Source organism: Notamacropus eugenii, chromosome 5 (assembly GCF_028372415.1).
Source record: "Notamacropus eugenii isolate mMacEug1 chromosome 5, mMacEug1.pri_v2, whole genome shotgun sequence".
NCBI lineage: Eukaryota > Metazoa > Chordata > Mammalia > Diprotodontia > Macropodidae > Notamacropus > Notamacropus eugenii.
In genome coordinates, this window is record NC_092876.1 from 130,996,461 (window position 1) to 131,015,625 (window position 19,165).

At 40.3% G+C, this 19,165-nt stretch overlaps 1 protein-coding gene across 4 annotated transcripts in view; it reads left to right on the forward strand.

Moving 5' to 3' along the window:
* The window catches only part of P4HA3 (prolyl 4-hydroxylase subunit alpha 3), a 58,336-nt gene that overhangs the window by 18,506 nt on the left and 20,665 nt on the right, over positions 1-19,165 (forward strand). For all 4 annotated transcript variants that reach the window (XM_072610877.1, XM_072610875.1, XM_072610876.1 and 1 more), the window contains exons 4-7: positions 3,190-3,339; positions 10,763-10,814; positions 17,432-17,595; positions 18,270-18,446. In XM_072610877.1, coding sequence (XP_072466978.1) covers positions 3,190-3,339; positions 10,763-10,814; positions 17,432-17,595; positions 18,270-18,446 — 543 coding nt within the window. The remainder of the gene's footprint in view (positions 1-3,189; positions 3,340-10,762; positions 10,815-17,431; positions 17,596-18,269; positions 18,447-19,165) is intronic.

Here is a 19,165-nt window from a genome sequence, read left to right on the forward strand (position 1 = left end):
CTTGATGAGAATGGGACTAGGGCCTAGATTCTAGGAGGATCAGTTGAAAGAATTGGGAGAGGAGCAGCTAGATGGTATAGTGGATAGAGCATAAGTCCTGAAGTCAGGAGGACCTGAGTTCAAAGACAGCCTCAGTCACTTATTATCTGTGGGACCCTGGGCAAGTCACTCAATCCTGATTGCCTTGCCAAAATAAAAAACAAAACTGGGAGTAGTTGACTTAAAGAAAAATTGGGAGGAATATGATGCCTGTCTTTGAGTTTTTGAAGGGCTGCCAAGACTTAGACTTACTCTGCTTGGCCTCAGGGGACCTAAGTATGGGGAGTTAGAGGCAGGTAAGTTTTAACTCAACAGAAAGAAAAAATATTCCTAACAATGAAAATTGTGGACTGGACTGCCTCAGGGCAGCTGGTTTCCTATCAGCTAAAGGCTGGGCTTGGCTAGGGTCTAGCATACTTTTCTCTCTGAGAGTCTGATACTGTCCAAACATTTCCTCTTTTCTCTGCGTAAGGCTGGGTCCTGTAACCATAGCAGGGACTTGAGCAGAGGAGTGGCCTGAATGAATCTATGCATGAGGAAGATGATTCAGGCAGTGGTACACAGGATGAGACACTTTCTGCAATTGACCCTTGGTGCACCAAAGGGTGGTTCAAACTCACTGCAGCCAGAGTCAACCAATGTACCCTCAGTCAATGAGATTTAGGGAGATCCCATTCTTCATAATGGCAGAGAGGAGATGCTCTCTATGTTGAAGGGTATGCCTCCTTTGGAATGTCCCCCAGGCCCTTCACTGGGCACATCTACACCCTCCTGTGGAAGATTCAAAGACCCAAACAAAGACTCACCACACCATACACTCACCATGCTGAACTGCTATTCAGGAGAGCCAGGCATCAGAGCTGAGGGGCATGCCTGTGGCTAGTTTAAATTCAAAGCAGGATCTCTGTGCTCTCTTGTATGGCTGTAACATATGTGACACCAGCAGGAAGGGACCTCTGAATAACCAAAGCCAGATGTTCTCCTTTCAGTGGGTCATTTCCTAGAAGCTGCTTGGAAATGTTCCTGATTTAATGTTCCAGTTTCCTTGGCAGAACAACCTACGTACAGTCACTTTTTATTAGTTATACTTCACTTTCCTCCCTGTCCACAGCCAGGGAAACTGAGGCACAGAGCCTTGATCACACTTTGAGTCAATAGCAGAGGTGAGGTGGGAGCTAAAAATAGCTCCCAGTTCTGTAACATTTAGTTAGGTTTATAAAAGGGATTCTCTCCAGCTTATCCTTTGAGGTAGAGTCCAAGCCTACTGTCCATCAAAGATGAATTGAGACTCAAAAAACTTGTGCAGGGTCACAGAACTAATATATATCAAAGCCAGACTTAAATCCAAGTGCTCTTGCCACTACATCATGCAATTTATTCATTAACTAATCTGTTCAGCTAGAGCACCTCCAATTATTACTCTGACTAGAGGGAGACCCTTGCATGTCTCCTCCTCGGCAATTCCCACAGCCTCTGCCATAGCCCAAACCTTCCTCACCAGCTGCCTGGACTATGGCAATGGCCTCCTAACATCTATCCTCCACTCTCTCCCTACTCCAAGCCACCCTGAATACTGCCATCTTAGATTTGGTCAGTCACTCATCTGCTCAAGTGCCTGCTGTGGTTCCCCATTGCTAACCAAATCAAGCTCCTACTTTCCCTGATGTTTCTGGCCCTTCCCCATGTAGGGTTGAGCCTTATTCCAGCTTTATGTCTCTTCCTGTCCTTAATGTTCTAGAGAACCTGAATTGCCATTGTCTGTTTCCATCTGGAATACATTGACCCCTGTGCCTCTGCCCATTCCTTTTGTAAGCTAAGAACATTCTCCTTCAGTTTCTGAAGGCTGAAATCCTGTGCATCTTTCAAGACTCACTTCTGATGATTCCTCCACAAAGAAGCTTTCCCTGATCCTCTCAGAAATGATCTGTCCTTCCCAGAATCTCATTTAATACATGGTTTACATTTCCCTTCCATACTTTATGACCTATAGGGCATCCCAAAAGTCTAATAATAATTTTCTTTTTTGTTGTTGTTCAGTTGTTGGAGGGGGGAGTAGGAGAGAGAAAATAAATGCTTGTTAATTAGAAATATATATGAGTAAATACGTTACTGTATACTATGAGATATTATATGGAATATGTACCATATAATAAATATTATATTATTGTAAAAATAATAGCTGGGATTTATAGGAAAGAAGGAAACAAGCATTTATTAAATGCCTACTATGTGATAAGCACTTTACAGATATTATCCCATTTGATCGTCACAACAGCCCTGGGAAGTAGGGCACTATTGTCATCATTTTACAGTTTAGGAAACAGAGATAGAGAGAGGTTAAATGACTTGTCCAAGGTGACATAGCTAATAAGTGTGATTTGAACTCAAGTATAGAGCCTGGCCCTCTTATCTACTGTGCCACCAAGCTGCCACACTCATCATTTCAAGAGTTTGTGATGGTGTCGGTGTGTGTACTCCCTCCAACTTTGAAGGTTTCCTCTATTATTCCCAAACTTAATAAATGGTTTTTGAGATCTACTCTGATTTGAAACATTCCTCCCCTTTCTGAATTTAGCTAGGCTGGTCTTCAGACAATAATCCTTTACCAGACCTGTATTCAAAGCTTTTCTAGCTTGGTAGGATCTGTTGAAGTATACCATCCACCAGGGGCAGAGCCTTTGAGAACAGAAAGTCACTTCTGTGCCACAAAGAGGCATCCAAGTAACATTTTAGTCAAGGTTGAATGAGGCTTTAAAAAAAAGTGTTTGTATAATGCTCAAGATGTTTTTTTTTTCATTTGATTCTCATAATAAAAGGAAATAGTACAAATATTATTATCTTCTTTTCCTGATGAGTAAACTAAGGCTTAGAGAGATTAGGTGATTTATGCAACATAAAACCAACAGCCAACAAACATAAATGTTTATAAGCAGTAGACCCAGTACTCAGACTCTTCTGAGTCCCGAGATCCTTTCCAATACCATGAATCTTTTCTCATAAGCTTTTATTTGAAAATTGATGATGATACAAGATTCCCACTGGAAATCCAGAGTCTCCCTTATCTCTTGAGTCCCTATGTTGTTTCCTTACTTGGTGGAGTGGGTGGGAGGGGAGTGAGGACTTCTTCGTGACTTTTCTGCTTCCTTGCAGGTGGCTTATGACATGGGGGATTACTACCATGCCATCACGTGGCTGGAAGTGGCTGTCAGCCTCTTCAGAGGCTCCTATGGGGAGTGGAATACAGAGGATGAGGGGAGCCTAGAAGATGCTCTGGACTATTTGGCTTTTGCTTATTTCCAGGTAGGAGCATAGGTGGGACTGAGGGAGTCACTATTAGGTTGTAAGGGATCATCTAGTACAATCATCAGGGGTCATCTAGTACAACCCTTATCTGAAGCATGAGCTCTACAGGGGTAGAGACAACATCTGAGTTAAACTTGTTTTAAATTCCTAACTTAAGAAACAATATAGGCATTCCATTTGCATAGTAAACCAAAAAAAGAATTATATACCACACTGCAGATCTCTATTATGTACAACTTGCTCTTATGTTTAACTATATAATAAATTCAACCCATAGCTTTCGGAGTTGTACTGGTCCCCCCGACTTTCCTTCTCTTCCCTTCTCTGCTTCAAAAAAAAAGTCTTCAATGACCCTTTCTTTTCATTTCTTTTTCGCTTCATTTTCCCTTTCTTACCCTATCCCCACCTCTCAATGGAAAAAAAGAAAAGAAAAATAAAGCCCTTGAAGCAAGTCAAGAAAAACAAATTCCCATGTTGACTGAGTCCAAAAATGTTTATCTGATTCATCTTGAATCTTTCCCCTCTCACCTCTCTGCCAAGAGGGAGCATGTTTCATGACTCGTGCTCTAGAATCAGAGCTGGTCGTTGCATTGACCATCGTTATCAAGTCTTTCAAAGTTATTTTTCTCTATAATGTTGTGTTACCATATGAATAGTTCTCCTGTTTCTACTACCTTCATTCGACCTCAGTTCATAGTGGTCTTTACAGGTTTCTCTGAAACTCTCAATTTCATCATTCCTTACAGCACATTAATTATTCATTATATTCGTGTATCATAATTTGTTTAGCCATTCCTCGTTAGATGGAATCCCATCCCACCCCACTCCCAGCTGGCCCAGGTTGAGTTCTTCGCTACTATCAAAAGAGCTGTTTAGCCAAATTGTATGTCCTTCCTCAGAATTTGGCACACAATACATTCATTGTATGCAGACTGGCTGAATAAATGAACATAATATTTATTCATTCAGTCAGTGTGTATACTCTTCTGGCTCTGCTTTCTTCCCTGTGCATTACTTCACTTAGTCAGTCAATAAACGTTTGTTAAGCACCTTTTTATATATCTCATATTTATTTTAAAAAATTAAATGTAAGTATTCCACTGTAAATCTACTTTGGTGGGTCTTTGACCTCTTCAGGTTATATGTCCAAAAGTGGTATTGTTGACTCAAAGATTACAAACAGTTTAGTTAATTTTTGAAACATAATTCAAAATTGTTTTTCAGAATAATTAAACCAATTTTGGGTTCCACAACATTATACTAATCTGTTTGTCTTCCTCAAGCCTCTCCAACACTGACTACTTCTGTCTCATCATCTCTATCAGTTTGATGAATATTGAGTGATACTTCAGAGTTTTTTAAATTTACATTTCTCTTATAAATGATTTGCAATGTGTTTTAATATAGTCATTGATAATTTCTGTTTATTCTTCTGAAAACTATTTGTTCATATCTTTTAACCATGTGTCTATTAGTCATATTAGATAGATACATAGATATTATATGCCAGTTTTTTACATATCTTGGATATCAGACTTTTACTAGACATATAATGCAAAATTTTCCCACTCAATAGTTTATCTTCTTATTCTAGTTGCATTGATTTTGTTTGAGCAATACTCAAATGGAACAGTGATCTCAGTGTGGATGCTATCTCTGCTGATACTGATTGCAGTCCATCCATGCCTGCTCATTCTGTGTGACTCTTGTCCAAATCCTTCTATAAGTCAACTACAGGTTGTCTACTCAACATACATGAACCTTTCTTCGTTTTACTTGACATTATAGGATACAAATGGAGTATATGGACTCTCCACTAGTTTTTTCTTGCTTTTACCCCCTTACCAGTCTATATATTTATATCTAATTTGTATCTATGATTAGATATAGAAAAATTTAAAATAATGTCCTTTATTTAAAATAATATCCCTTATTCTTTTTCATAGTTTCTTGTTATCTATTACAACCTACTCACCTTCACCATGGATCTCTCTGTTGCTGTCTGAGTGATATTCATATTTAATTTCTTTAGAGAATATAATAATCCATGGTATGTAGCTAAACAAAATGAGTACAATAGTGATATTAAAAATATGGACCTTTGTTTCAGGGAGAAGTTTGGAATCATTAAAGGAGCTTTTCTGAAGGCAAAGTCCAGTGACCTGACTAATTCTGGGCCTAACTCATGCTTCATTTGAAGTGTCTTCCAAGATATATATGAACACATGTGTGCATATATACATATGTTGTATGTATACATGTATGTATATAAACATGCATATTAGATATAAATAGACAATGATACGTCCTTATTTAAATATACTGATATTTGTGTAAAAGCTTAATTTTATATAATCAAAAATATCTATTTTTCATTTGTAATTTCCTTGTTTGGTTGTAGATTCTCCTCCCTCACCAGCCTTATGAAAGGTATCACTTTCCATTCTCCTCTAACTTTTTTAGGATATGACTTTCTACATTTAGGTTGCATATTCATTTGGGGCTTACTGTGATATATGGTATAAAATGCCAGCCTAAATCTGTTTTCTTCTAAACTGTTTTCCAATTGTCCTAGCAACTCTTGTGGAATAGATAGTCCTTCCCCTGGAAGTTTGTTTTCTTGGGTTTATCAAGCACTAAGTTACTGTATTCCTTTGTTTCTTGACCTTGCTTATCTTGTCTTCCACTGATCTATTTTTCAAAATTTTAATTAATAGAGAAGAATTGATAGGTATTTTTTTTGCAGAGTTAGCCTGAGTAGTTTGTTTAATCCCAAGTATAAAGAAACACACATCCAGAGAGGAGTGGCAGGCCAGTAAGCAGGGCTGAACATTTCCTGGACCTTATGTGGTACATAGAGTGCCAGACCTGAAGTCTGGAAGACTCATCTTCCTGAATTCAAATCTGGTCTTAGACACTTGCTGACTGTGTTGCCCTGGTGATCTTGTTTGTCTCAATTTCCTCATCTGTTAAATGAGCTAGAGAAGGAAATAGAAAACCACTCCAATATCTTTGACAAGAAAACTCCAAAATGGAGTCAGTCAAACATGACTGAAAATTGACTGAACAGCAAGTATATCTTAACATATCCTAGGATAAGGACAAAATCCTGATACTTGGAGTAGATTATTGCTACTGGGCACATATATCTTTGTTTCATCCTTTATTTGATGTCAGTACATATGTAGTTCAAGCATGAAATTGTGAATAAAGAGTTGACTTTGGACTCAGGAAGATCTGGGTTCAAGATTTGCCTTTGATATGTATCAGTTATATGAACCCTTGGCAAGTCAGTCATTAGCTTCTCTGTGTCCCAGGCAAATCTTGAATACAATAAGTTGCAGGACAATTGTTAATTTGCATTGACAGAGAGAATTTCCTCATCGAGAGCTCCCCACATTGATAAAGCCATAGGACTGGACAAACAAATGCACACATGTGTATGTGCACACATGTTTATGTTATATGCATACATATGTACATATATGCAATGCATAGACGAATATATACATACATATACACAAACACATACATATGTGTAACTCATGTACACACATATATAATAAATTTCTATCAGTATTTCTCTCCCTCAGATCTTCTCACTTTCATTATTTCATATTGGTTTTATCATGTTCATGATATGTTTATCATATGTTCAAGCCAGAAGAGAGGGTATATAACAAATATGACAAGTATTCTGTCATGACAAATTGGACTTATTATTACAAATGGAGATTTAACTGGGAGACCCAAGAACATACCTCCTTTCTTCTTAAGATAGAGCACCCTAATCCTGGAGAACCGCTAAGGCACACGCCTTCCTCTATTCCTTAGAGACATGGGGACTCCAAAGGTGGTCTCTGCCTCTGTTGACTTTATTTGAATTTTGTTGTTTTTACAAGAAAGGGTTGAGGTGGGAGGATGGGATGCTGTTAAAGGAAAATATATGCAGAGCGAAAACAAAAGGCCACAATAGAATTTAAAATGTTATTTAAAATAAATTTTAGAAGAAAGAAAATGTATCCTGATTTTTTTTTTTAATGTGACCTTTGAATAACTATTTGGCAAAGGATGGCCAGCCCTGGGGCTGTCCAAAATATCCCACATCCTGATCTTTACAGCAGGGTGTGGAAGGGGGAGCCAGCTCATAGACACCAGCTCCTTTGACCTGTGGAGTTTGCTGAGGTCAGGGCTTCGTTTCACCCTTGACCAGGCTCAGGAAGGCTGGAATGGCAGAGCAAACTTAAGACAAATGCACACAGGACTGCTTTCAGTTCCAGGAAAGTGGGTGGGAAGCTCTCTACTTGTATGATAGCATTATGGAAATATTTCTCTTCTCATGAAAAAATTCCTTCTTTTGTAGATGCAATGAAATATCAAGTCTGGGAATGTTCAGTCCAGAGAAGACGCGGTGGGGAGGGGGTGCGGAGAGGAGAGCTGTCTTCAGTTATTTGAAGGGCTGATCATGGAAGAAATGGCTTTTTTTTTCTATTCGGCCTCAGAGGGCTAACGCAGAAGCAAATGAGTGAAGGTTGCAGAGGGAGATTTAGGTTCAAAGTGAGAATAACTCTAAAAATTTGCGAGTTATCCTCCAAATGGAATGGACTATCTTGGGAGATAGGAAGTTTTCCCTTACTGGAAATTCCTTCTCCCTTTAGTTTTCAACCAAGTGCTGAATGTCAAGGATGCAGTAGAGAGAATTCCTACTGGGCATAGGCTGGATTACCCGCTCTTTGAGGTCAAGCGCTAAGATTCTATAATTCTCAGAGCAAGTCCCATTTTTAGAGAATAGTTTTTAAATCTCACTCAGACTTAAAAAAAAGACTATGTAAGAAAATAGTCCCTGAAGTGTGACTTTGCTCACTTGAAGATCTCAAGGTAGTTTAAAAATATCATGCTCGTTTTATATTGAACTCCACTAAAACCCTTTGACAATATTTAACGTTCTGCCCTGATAGTCCCTCATCTTTTTTCCATGAGGAGGTGGCATGGCAGATAGAGTGCTGGGCTTCGATTCAGGAAAACCTGAGTTCAAATGTGGCCTCAGAGGTTTATAAGTTGTATGACCCTGAGCTAGTCTCTTAAATCTCAATTTCCTTAACTGTAAAATGGAGGTGACAGTGGCACCTACATCCCAAGATTGTAGTAAGGATCAGATGAGATATCATTTTATCTCAGTTCTCTCAACTGTGAAATGGGGATAATAATCACACCTACCTCCTAGAGTTGTTGTGAGTGTCTAATGAGGCAATGTTTGTAAAGCACTTAGCACAGAGCCTGGCACATCGCAGGTAAGATATATTCTCTAGGATCATTTTTTTTTTTTAACTTTCCAAGTGTTTAGCTTTCCTCTGATGAACTTCTCATGAGTATTATAGTTATGGTGTATATTGTTCTTTTGGTTCTACTTCATTCTGCAAAAGCTCAAAATCTTATGGATTCTATGAGTTTCTCACAATCATCATTTCTTATGACATAATAGTATTCCGTTACATTCATATACTGCAGCTTGTTTACCCATTTTGTTTCTGATTCTTTCCTACCATAAAGAATGTCGCTATAATATTTTGGTGAATATTGGACTTTTGTCTCTCTGACTTCCTTGGGTGTACATGCCCATCAGTGAAATTGCTAGGTCAAAGGCTATGGACAATTTAGTCATTTTTCTTGTATGATTCCAAATTGATGCCAACTCCAAAGAGTTGGAACAATTCATATCCTACCTAAAGTGTGTTACTGTGTTTCTTCCCACAGTAACTCCAACACTGACTGTTCCTGAGTTACCTTTTTTTTTGGTCATCTTTGCCAATTTTCAGGGCATGGTTTGGAGCATGTTTTCAAATGTCATTCACTGTTTGCAGTTCTTTTGAAGACTTCTTTTGCTACAGACACAAAGACGAATGTGAGATAGCCTCCGCCCTCAGAAGCTTACATTTTATTGGAAGAAACAGCTTGTACACATCTAAGTAAATACAAACTATAGGCAAATTAGCCTCGGGTTCCCCAAAAGACTCTGGGGCTGATCCTTTGAAAGAGCCCCTGAAGATGTTCTGTTTCTCCCTGTGGCTTAACTTTTGAAAACTGTTCATATCCTTTAACCATTTATCTACTGGGAAATCAGTCTTGTCATGCTATGTTTGTGTCTATTCCCTATAGATCTTGCATCTCATACTTTTCTCCATCACATTTGATGCAAATGTCTTAACCACTCTGTAGTTTCTCTTCTTATTCTTGCCTTCATTTATTTTATTCATGCAAAATAGCTTTTAAAGTTTGTTTCTTTGATAATTGAAATGGTTTTATTTTGTGTTTTATGGTCTCCTCCGTCCTTTGGTTAAGAATTCTCCTCTAAGTGATAGTTGTAACAATTATCTTCCCTTGTCCTAATTATTTTTATGATGTGATCTTTTATATTCAGGTTGCATATGCATTTTAAGTTCATTGTGGTACAGGGTGTTAAGACATCACTCTAGAAAATTTCTTTTTCAAAAAACAATAGATTATATTGACAACTTTTGTTTTTATATCAGTAATTTCTAGATAGAACCTTAATTTCCTCTCTCCTCACATTGGAACAAAGGAAAACAATTAAGCAGAAAATAAAACAAAAACTTGATATAGTGACCTTATCGGACAATGTATACAACATTCTGCCCCTGTACTCCCCTACCTCTCTGCCAGAAGAGAGGTATGGGTCTAACCCTCATTTCTGCCAATTTTCCAACTCTCCCAGCAGTTCTTGCCCAGTGTAACTTAATCATTTATTTATACAACGTGACCTTGGCAAATAATATGAGTGGCATAACAGAAAGAACACTGGTTGTGAAATCAGAGGAACTGAGTTCAAATTCTGCTCCTGACACTTACTGCCTGTAGACCTGCACTATAAAATGAGAGGGCTAGATTGGATTGCCTTTAAGACCTCTTTCACTTATAGATCTGGGACCCTAGAAGAGTGGTGAGAAGTTCTCATGTAAATGGGGAAGCACAAGCAGTAGCTTTCCTAGCACCACACATTGAGGTGCTGGCAAGTCCTGGATTAGAATAATAACGTCTCAGTTTCTAGCATAAAGTCCATCTCAGTGAGCTTCCTTATTTACCTGTGGTGAGAAGTATATTGAAGGTATTTTCTTAGAAGACATAGGACGATTTAGGGAAAAGAATACTCGTCTTAGGGGTTCAGATACTGGCTTGACACTCATATGTTACCTGATTCTGGGCACTCAGTCTCCTTATCTGTGAAATGGGGATAATAATACTTATATTATCTCCTTCACAAGATAGTGAGTAAAGTGTTTTGTAAACTATTAAAAAAAACTATATGTAAACTATAAAAAAAAAAGTACAGAACATTATTATTCCTGGTGTTTAGCATGCCTGAGTCATTCTAACTAACTATATTCTTTCCTCTTTGTTACAGGCAGGAAATGTTTCTTATGCCCTCAGTCTCTCCAGAGAGTTCCTTCGCTACAGTACGTAAGGACAACATTTACTGGAATGGTTTACTGGAAAACTTCTATTCCTGGAGGAAACTGTCTGGGGAAGTAGTAAGGTCCCTGTCACTGGAATTGCTAAATCAGGCTGAATGTATGTAAGGGATATTGTATCAGGAATCCATGTGTAAGGTTGGGACTTTTGACTTCAGAGTAGGGAGCTCATTGATGAGGAAACTCCCTCTGCCAGTGCAGATTATTTCTTTCTGCACAATTTATAATTTGAGAGAGAGCCTTGGGGCACTGAGAGTGACTTGCCTAGGGTCCCACAGTCAGTATATGTCAGAAGTGGGATTTGAATTCAGGATTTCTTGGGTGTAAGGCCAGTTCTCTAACTGTTATGGCATGCTGCCTTTAATGAATTGACATAGGTAGCAATACAAATAAACACGTGTAACAACACTTTTAACACAGTATTTGTAACAAGCTCTTTCTGAGGCAGGCATCATCATTCCCTTTTTACAGATTTACAAACTGTGGCTTGTAGGGATTCATAGGTTTCCAGTAGGAAGGGAGGGACCCTAATGATTACCTAATCCAATGCCCTTATTTTACAGAGGAGGAAACTGAGGCTCAGAGGTTAGGTGATTTGCCTGAGGCTCCCAAGCAGGCAATGATGGAGGCAGGATTTAAGTGATTCAGGATCCCCACCTTCTCACCACTTCTCCAAGTTAAGCTACCTGACAAAGGTCACACAGTGGCTGGTAGAGCTGGGACTGAGCTGGGCATCCTGGCCCCAGACACATTCTCTTTCCTCTGTCCCACACTGATGTAACCTCCCATGGCTTTCCATTCTAGGATTCCAGGATTCTTGGCTATCTTTCATCTCTACAAACTGAATGTAGACATCACAGATAGCAATTATTTCATTTTTCTGATTTGGAGGCATGTTCTTAATTTTCTGAGTGTATTCATTACAAGTCATATGTACCTGCATGTCAACAGATTGCAGCACAACTTTTTTTTTAAGTTTGTAATTGTTAAGGAAGGAAGTTTCCCTTTCCCCCTCCCTGCACTCCCATAGTCAGACAGACCTGTGCTGGCTGAGGTATGAAGCAAGTTTTGGGGGTGGGGGTAGAGTGGAGAGGAGAACACAAGCCAAATTCAGAGACATTTTAGAGGCCAGAGATTTGGAAACAGATCTCGAACTGAGAAGCATCAATGGGAGCTGTGTGTGTGAAGGAGAAAAACTCTGCAGGATCCGCTTTGTCTGTTTACTCAAGGAGATCGATTTTTCCTCTGAATCCCAGTGTTTCTGTGCCTTGAAGTGTCTGGCTGTGGAGTTCAGTTCCGAACTCCCCAAACAAGGATGACCCTCAAGAGCTGGTACCACCTCAAGAGCCCTTGGGTTGGAGATGGAAGAACACTGGATCTAGAGTCAAGAGACTTGGGTCTGGGACCCAACTTGGACATTTCCTAACTCTACGAGACAGGAGGGTAAAAGGGAAAAACTGCATCTGAATCAGGGGAATTGGAAGCAGATCTTGGGCAAGTCACTTAAACTGTCTAAGCCTCAGTTTCCTCCCTTGTAAAATGGTAGTGAGCTCTTTTAGCTTGAAATCATGTGACCTTGAATCTCAGTTTCTTTACCTGTAAAAAGGGGGGCACTAACATCTGACTTATCTACCTCTTAGGGTTATTATGAGGAAGGAGATAGAGATATGGAAGCTATTAGTATTTATTACCTAATGCAGCCCCTGAAAGGTAGCATGCCATAAGAAATGATGCACCTACTGTGGAATCAAGAAGATCTGGGTTCAAGTCTCATCTCTGACATACAGACAGATTCAAGGCTCACATATATAGACAGAGACAGAAGCATGTCTGGGTCATGCAGTGGATAAAGCACTGGGCCTGGAGTCAGGAAGACTCATCTTCATGAATTCAAATCCAGCCTCAAATACTTAGGAGCTGCGTGACCCTGGGCAAGTCAGTTAACCCTGTTTGTCTCAGTTTCCTCATCTATAAAATGAACTGGAGAAGGAAGTGGCAAACCACTCCAGGATCTCTGCCAAGAAACCCCAAATGAGATCCTGAAGAATCAGACATGGCTGAAAAAAAACTGAACAAGAGACATATTTATATAGATGGGCATGTGGAGCCATGTGTATTTATTACCTGACTAAAACCCAAAAGATAGCATGCCATAAAAGTTAGTGGGCCTGCCTTGGAGTCAAAAAGGCCTGGGTTCAAGTCCCATCTCTTAATATATTCTGGCTTTGTGACCCAGGACAAATCCCTAACCCAGTGTCCCCAGGCAACTCTCTTAGATTCAAGAGAAGATGCTGGCCTGAATTCACAGAGGGAGTTTTTACTACAGCTATGAGGTCTCTGGGCTTCTGTTTTGTCATCTTTAAAATGAGGTGGTTGGATTATATGATTTCTAGAGGCTCCATTTAGTTCTGGCAGTTAGAGGGCACAGTGGGTAGAACCCTAGGCCTGTAGACAGGAAGACTGGATTTCAAATCCGTCTTGACTCTGGACAAATCATTTAGCTTGTGCGTCTCGGTTTCTTTATGCGTAAAATGGAGACAATAATAACCCCTTACTTCCCAGGGTTATCATGGGGCTCCAATAAGTTAATAATAAGAATCAATCATTTAGCACAATGCCTGGCACAATGGAAGTGTCCCATAAATGTTAGCTATTATTATTATTACGTTTTCTCCTCTGTAAAATGGGATCACAATAGCTCACAGGAGTTTTATGAGGGAAGTCCTTTACAAACATAAAAGCACATCTAGAAACATGGGCTACTATTATTGTTCAGAAAACAAACAAACAAATATGCACGTCCTCTCTGTTCCCCTTGGGTATTTTGGCTGATATTTCCAGTATCAGTTTTCCTCTCAGACCTTCCTTAGTCCAACAGGATCTCGTTCTGATTACTACTGCTGGTGACCATTATTTTAAATCGGCTCCTGTTTCTCTAATGTCTTATAGTTTGGCAAGCCCTTTTGTTACAGGGACCCTCAGAGGCTGGGAGTGCAAGGATTGTTGTTCCCGCCCCCCCCCCCCACTCCAGATTACACATGTGTATTTGACAGATGCTGTCATTTATAAGTGACTTACCTGTGTGAGCTCCAGTGAGGACAGGCACTAATAATGTGTGATCTAAACTTCCAGTCTTCCTAAGCACTTAACATTGTGTTGGGAATAGAGTATGTGCTTAATAAATATTGGCTGAATGAGAAAACTGAGACTTAGAGAAGTTGACTGATTTAGCGTGTTAGGACTAGAAGGGCTCAGAGAAATCTCCAAGTGGAATCCCTTCTTTTTCCATTGAGGAAGCCGAGGAATGGAGAACAGAGGAGCCTTCCTTACTCAATGTCAAGCAGCAAATTAGTGGCAGAAGGAGGATGAGCCCTCAGGTGCCTGGGCACTTAATTCAATGCATCAAAAATAAACAAAGCTACACTGTCATTTTTGTACTTTCTGGCCATCTGTTGATTTAAATATGACTAATAAGTTGGGGAGGCAGGAACTGAACTCAGGTCCTCTGACTGACTCCAGATTTAGGGTTCTTTCCACCATACCCCACTGCCATTGTACTTATTCAGTATTTCTTACAACCACTTCATGAAGCGGTTTAGTAGAGGGTTTTCTTTTCAGAGATACAGAGGCAAAGAGAATATTTCTATTGCTGCTAACATTAATATTACTTAAAGTAGCTCCCCTTTAGATCATTTAGGTCAGATTTCCAGAGCCTGCATCTTTAAATCCTCAGGAGGTAAAAGAAGTCCTATAGACCAACCCCTCTGCCCACCAAGAATATAGGTTAGGGCCACAAAGGATCCTGCAACTAGATGATGCAATGGATAGACCTGCCTTCATCTGCCCTCAGACATTTACCAGCTGTGTAACCCTGGGCAAGTCACTTGACCCTGTTTGCCTTACTTTCCTCGTCTGTAAAATAAGCTGGAGAAGGAAATGGCAAACTGTTCCAGTGTCTTTGCCAAGAAAGGACACAACTGAACAACACAAACAAGAGATCCACATATAGCCGTCCTGATCTCATTTTAAGTAATATCGTTAGTCCCTGCCAACTCTAAACCTCCTATGCTCCCAGAAATCCAAGAGTTCTGGGCTACTCAGACCCTGGAACTAGCAAAAGTTCTAAACTTTCCCAGAATTTTGTATGTGGGACAGTGGAAAGAGGCAGAAGATCTGGGTTTGAACCCTGGCTCTGCTACACACTAGCTATGTAACCATGGCTAATTATAATAGCTAACATCTATATAGTGCTTCCTACATGCCAGGTACTGTGCTAAATGCTTTGTAATTATGAACTCATTTGATCCTCACAACAACCCTGGGAGGTAAGTGCTATTATCATCCCCATTAGAGATGAGCAAACTGAGGCAGGTAGAGGTTATGTGATTTGCCAAGGATCACACAGCTAGTAAGTGTCTGAGACCAGATTTGAACTCAAGTCTTTATGATTCCAGCTCTGGCACTCTATCTGTTGCAATTAACCTCCCTAGGTCTCAATTTTCTCATCAGTAAACTGAGGAAGCTGGAGTAGATGACTGCTAAAGTCTTTTCTAATTCTAAATCTGTAGTCCTATAATGCAGTCCTGTTAATGCATTGATTTAGAAGTCAGAAACTCCTTTCTTTTCTGCCGAGACACATATGCATATTGGCAGATCTAGATTAATGAGAGTTAATTAGCCCTGACCTAATACCTTAGTTCATATGTAACCTAATTCTGGGATAGAAGTTACCAGCAAAAGGAATACCTAGATGCAGAATCTTAGGTTCAAAGAACATTACAACTGAAAAGGACCTTAGAGCTCATTTGATCAATTCCCCTCATTTTGCAAAGGAAATTGAAGCCCACCTCTTAAAATGAAATTTTATTGGTATAAATGCAAAGTCCTACACTTGGGTTCAAAAAATCAACCATACAAACAGAGGCTAGGCAGCCATTCCTGTCAAAAAGATATAGAGGTGTTTATGGACCACAAATTCAGTATGAGTCAACAGTTTGTCAATATGGCGGCAATGGAAGCCAGCTCTATTTTGGGCTGCATTCAAAAACATACAATCCAGAACAAGACTGATGATAGTTCTGCTGTCCCCTGACCTGATAAATCACCATTAGAAGAATGGACTCCAGTTCTGGTGCCACATTTTAGGAAGAACATTGACAGACTACAGGACACCCAGAGGGATCTGACCAGAATGAGAAGGGGTCTAGAGACCATAGTGTTGGTTGAAGGGAACTGGAGTTGTGTAACTTGAAGAAAAGAAGACTTGGTGGCAGGGATATGACATCTATTCTCACATATTTGGAAGGATATCATGAGGATGAGGAATTCATTTTTTGGCTTCACCCCAAGAGTACAGAAGTAGGAGGAAGGTGTGGGAGCTGTAGAGGTGCAGATTTTGGCTTGGGATTCCTAACAATGAGATACATTCAAAAGTGGAATGGGTTGCCTTGGGAGACAATGAGCTCTTCCTCGTGCATGTGTAACAGGAGAAGATCTTTAAGTAGAGACTACACGACTGGAAGTCTTCAAGCAGAGATTGAATGACCATATGTTAGGGACTTTGTAGAGGAGATTACTGTGCAGGATTAGACTGAAAAGGATCTTGGGTCCCCCCCAACTTCAAAATTCCATGATTCTAGTTGACTCTCCCAAGGATACAAAATGAATCTGTGTCATAGATGTTCTTATGGTACCTAATCTAGGGCTCTTTCCAGTACAGTGAGCCAGCCCAGGTTGCACAGATGAGAGACGGCCTCAGCGACAGGAAGTGAATTTCTTACATAGCTCATACAGCAGATTGGGTTGGGAATTACAGGAGCTGGAACTGTGTATCTTGGTTTCCTATTTCCCAGTCTAGGCTAATTCCCACTATACCAAGCTACCTGTTAGCAGAGGCTGCCAAAAAACCACAGAAACCCTGAAACCCTGGTCAGCTGTTATGGTAACTGTGTGGAATTGATGAGATAGTGATTAGCCCATTCAACAGGGTGCGAATTAGAATTGGAAAATATGAGCTTAAGTCTGACTCCAACACTTACTAGTGGCCTGACCTTAAGCAAGTCAGTAATTAACCACTGTGAGTTTTTGTTTTCTCCTTTGTAAATAGAATATAAGAACCTTCATCCTGCCTATTAATGTGTCACAGTCAGAAAGAACTCTAGACTTGGAGTGAGAGGTCCTGGATCCAATCTTGGTTCTGCCATTTACTACCTATGTGACCTTGGGCAAATCCTTTCACTTTTGTAGGCCTGTTTCTTAATTGTAAAATTAGGGAACTCTACCAGAAGACCTCAAAATCCACTTACATTTCTAAATCTATGATCCTAGGATCTTTGATAGATAGATGGATGGGTAGATAGATGGACAGATGGATATACAGATGGATGGATATATGGATAGGTAGGTAGATGGATAGACAGGTAGATGGATAGACAGATGGACAGACACACAGAAAGGTAGATAGATAGATAGATAGATAGATAGATAGATAGATAGATAGATAGATAGATAGATAGATAGATATAGAGTCCCTTGAAAAATCTTAAGGCACTATAGAAATGGCAGTGATGGCTATTATAATTTCCTGTGATGGCTTCTTTCAGATCCAGATAACAAGAGGATGGCCAGGAACATCCTGAAATATGAAAGGCTGTTGGCAGAGAAATCCAGTGTGACAGGACCTGAGGTGGCCATCAAGAGACCTAATGTCCCCCACCTGCAGACTAGGGACACCTACGAGGGACTTTGCCAGACCTTGGGTTCCCAGGTACTCCTCCTCAGCATGGAGATTGGAGGCCACAGGATTCCAGAATGAATTTCTGTTCAAAAAAGTAGAGGCAGAGACAAGACAGAGAAATGAAATGCTATGAGTCAATGGTGTAACATAGCAGTTAAAGAAAAAAACTAATGAGATCTTAGGTGGCATTAAGGACAGCATGTCCGTGGGGAGACAAGGGAGTATCGTCTTCAGTCCTGGGCTTCATATGACAAAAAGAAGAGTGAGTTTCCTGTCACTAGAGGCCTTAAGCAGAGACTTAATGACTACTTTTTTGGTGATGATATAGAGGAGATTCCTGCTCAGTCATCAAGCATTTTTTAGACACCTACTAAGCGCCAGGCACTATGCTAAATGTTGATACAAAGAAAAGCAAAAACTGTCCCTGACCTCAAGGAGCTTCCATTCTAAGGGAGGAGACAGCCTGCAAACAACTGTGTACTGTAAGATATATACAGTATAACCGGGAGGTAATCCCAGAGGGAAGGCACTGAGGTTCTTTCCATTTCTAGTGTTCTACGATTTTGTGACCAAGTCCTAGAAAAGGATGAACAAATCAGACCTATTGGTATAGGGGCGGAGCTCCACGTCCCAGTTTTCAGAGACCTCAGCACTCTTTCCTGGGCCCCTTCTTCTCTCACACTGGCCCTGTCTCTCCCTTCCAGCCCATGCACTACCAGATTCCGAGCCTCTACTGTGCCTATGAGACCAATGCCAGCCCCTACCTGCTGCTCCAGCCTGTGAGGAAAGAAGTGCTCCACCTGGAGCCCTACATCGTCCTCTACCATGATTTTGTTAGTGACGCCGAGGCCCAAAAGATTAGGGGATTTGCAGCACCCTGGGTGAGTGTCCCCTGTGCTTGGCAGGAGAACAGACTTGGGGCTTGGGGAAGGAAGAGCTTACTGCAGTGGAGGAAGCATGTTAATTATCTGGAGAATGTCCAGAATATTCAGATTGGTGAAGGCCTCAGGTTCATCCCATAGGAGGATCAAGGAACTGGAGGTGTTTAACCTAGAGAACAGAAGGCTAGCGGGGTGGAGGGATGAGGATGGGGCAGAAGGAGGAAGGGCCATATGATAACTGTCTTCAGGTACTTGAAGGCTATCACATTGGAAGAGGGATTCCTTTCGTTGTCCTCAGCCCCTGAGGGCAGAACTGGGAGGGGGAAGGTGCCAAGATGAACACATAAAAGTAAGCTTGTTTTCAGGAAAAACTTCCTAATGACTTGAGCTGCCTCAATGAGAAATGAACTACTCCAGGAGATAGTGGGTTGTCCTTAGCCAAAAAAGGGTGGATGACCATATGTCAGTACGTCATAGTAAGAATTCTCTTTCAGGTATAAATTGGATCAGATGATTTCTGAGGTCCCTTCTGATTGTAATTCCGTGAGTGTAGAATGCAGCTTATATATGTATAAATACTCATGCATATACATACATACACACACATATATATATGTATATATATATCTGGATACACACATTTACTTGTGTATAGCTAACATTTATAGAGCATCTACTATATGCCAAGCACTGTGCTATTTTTTAGCTTTACAAATATT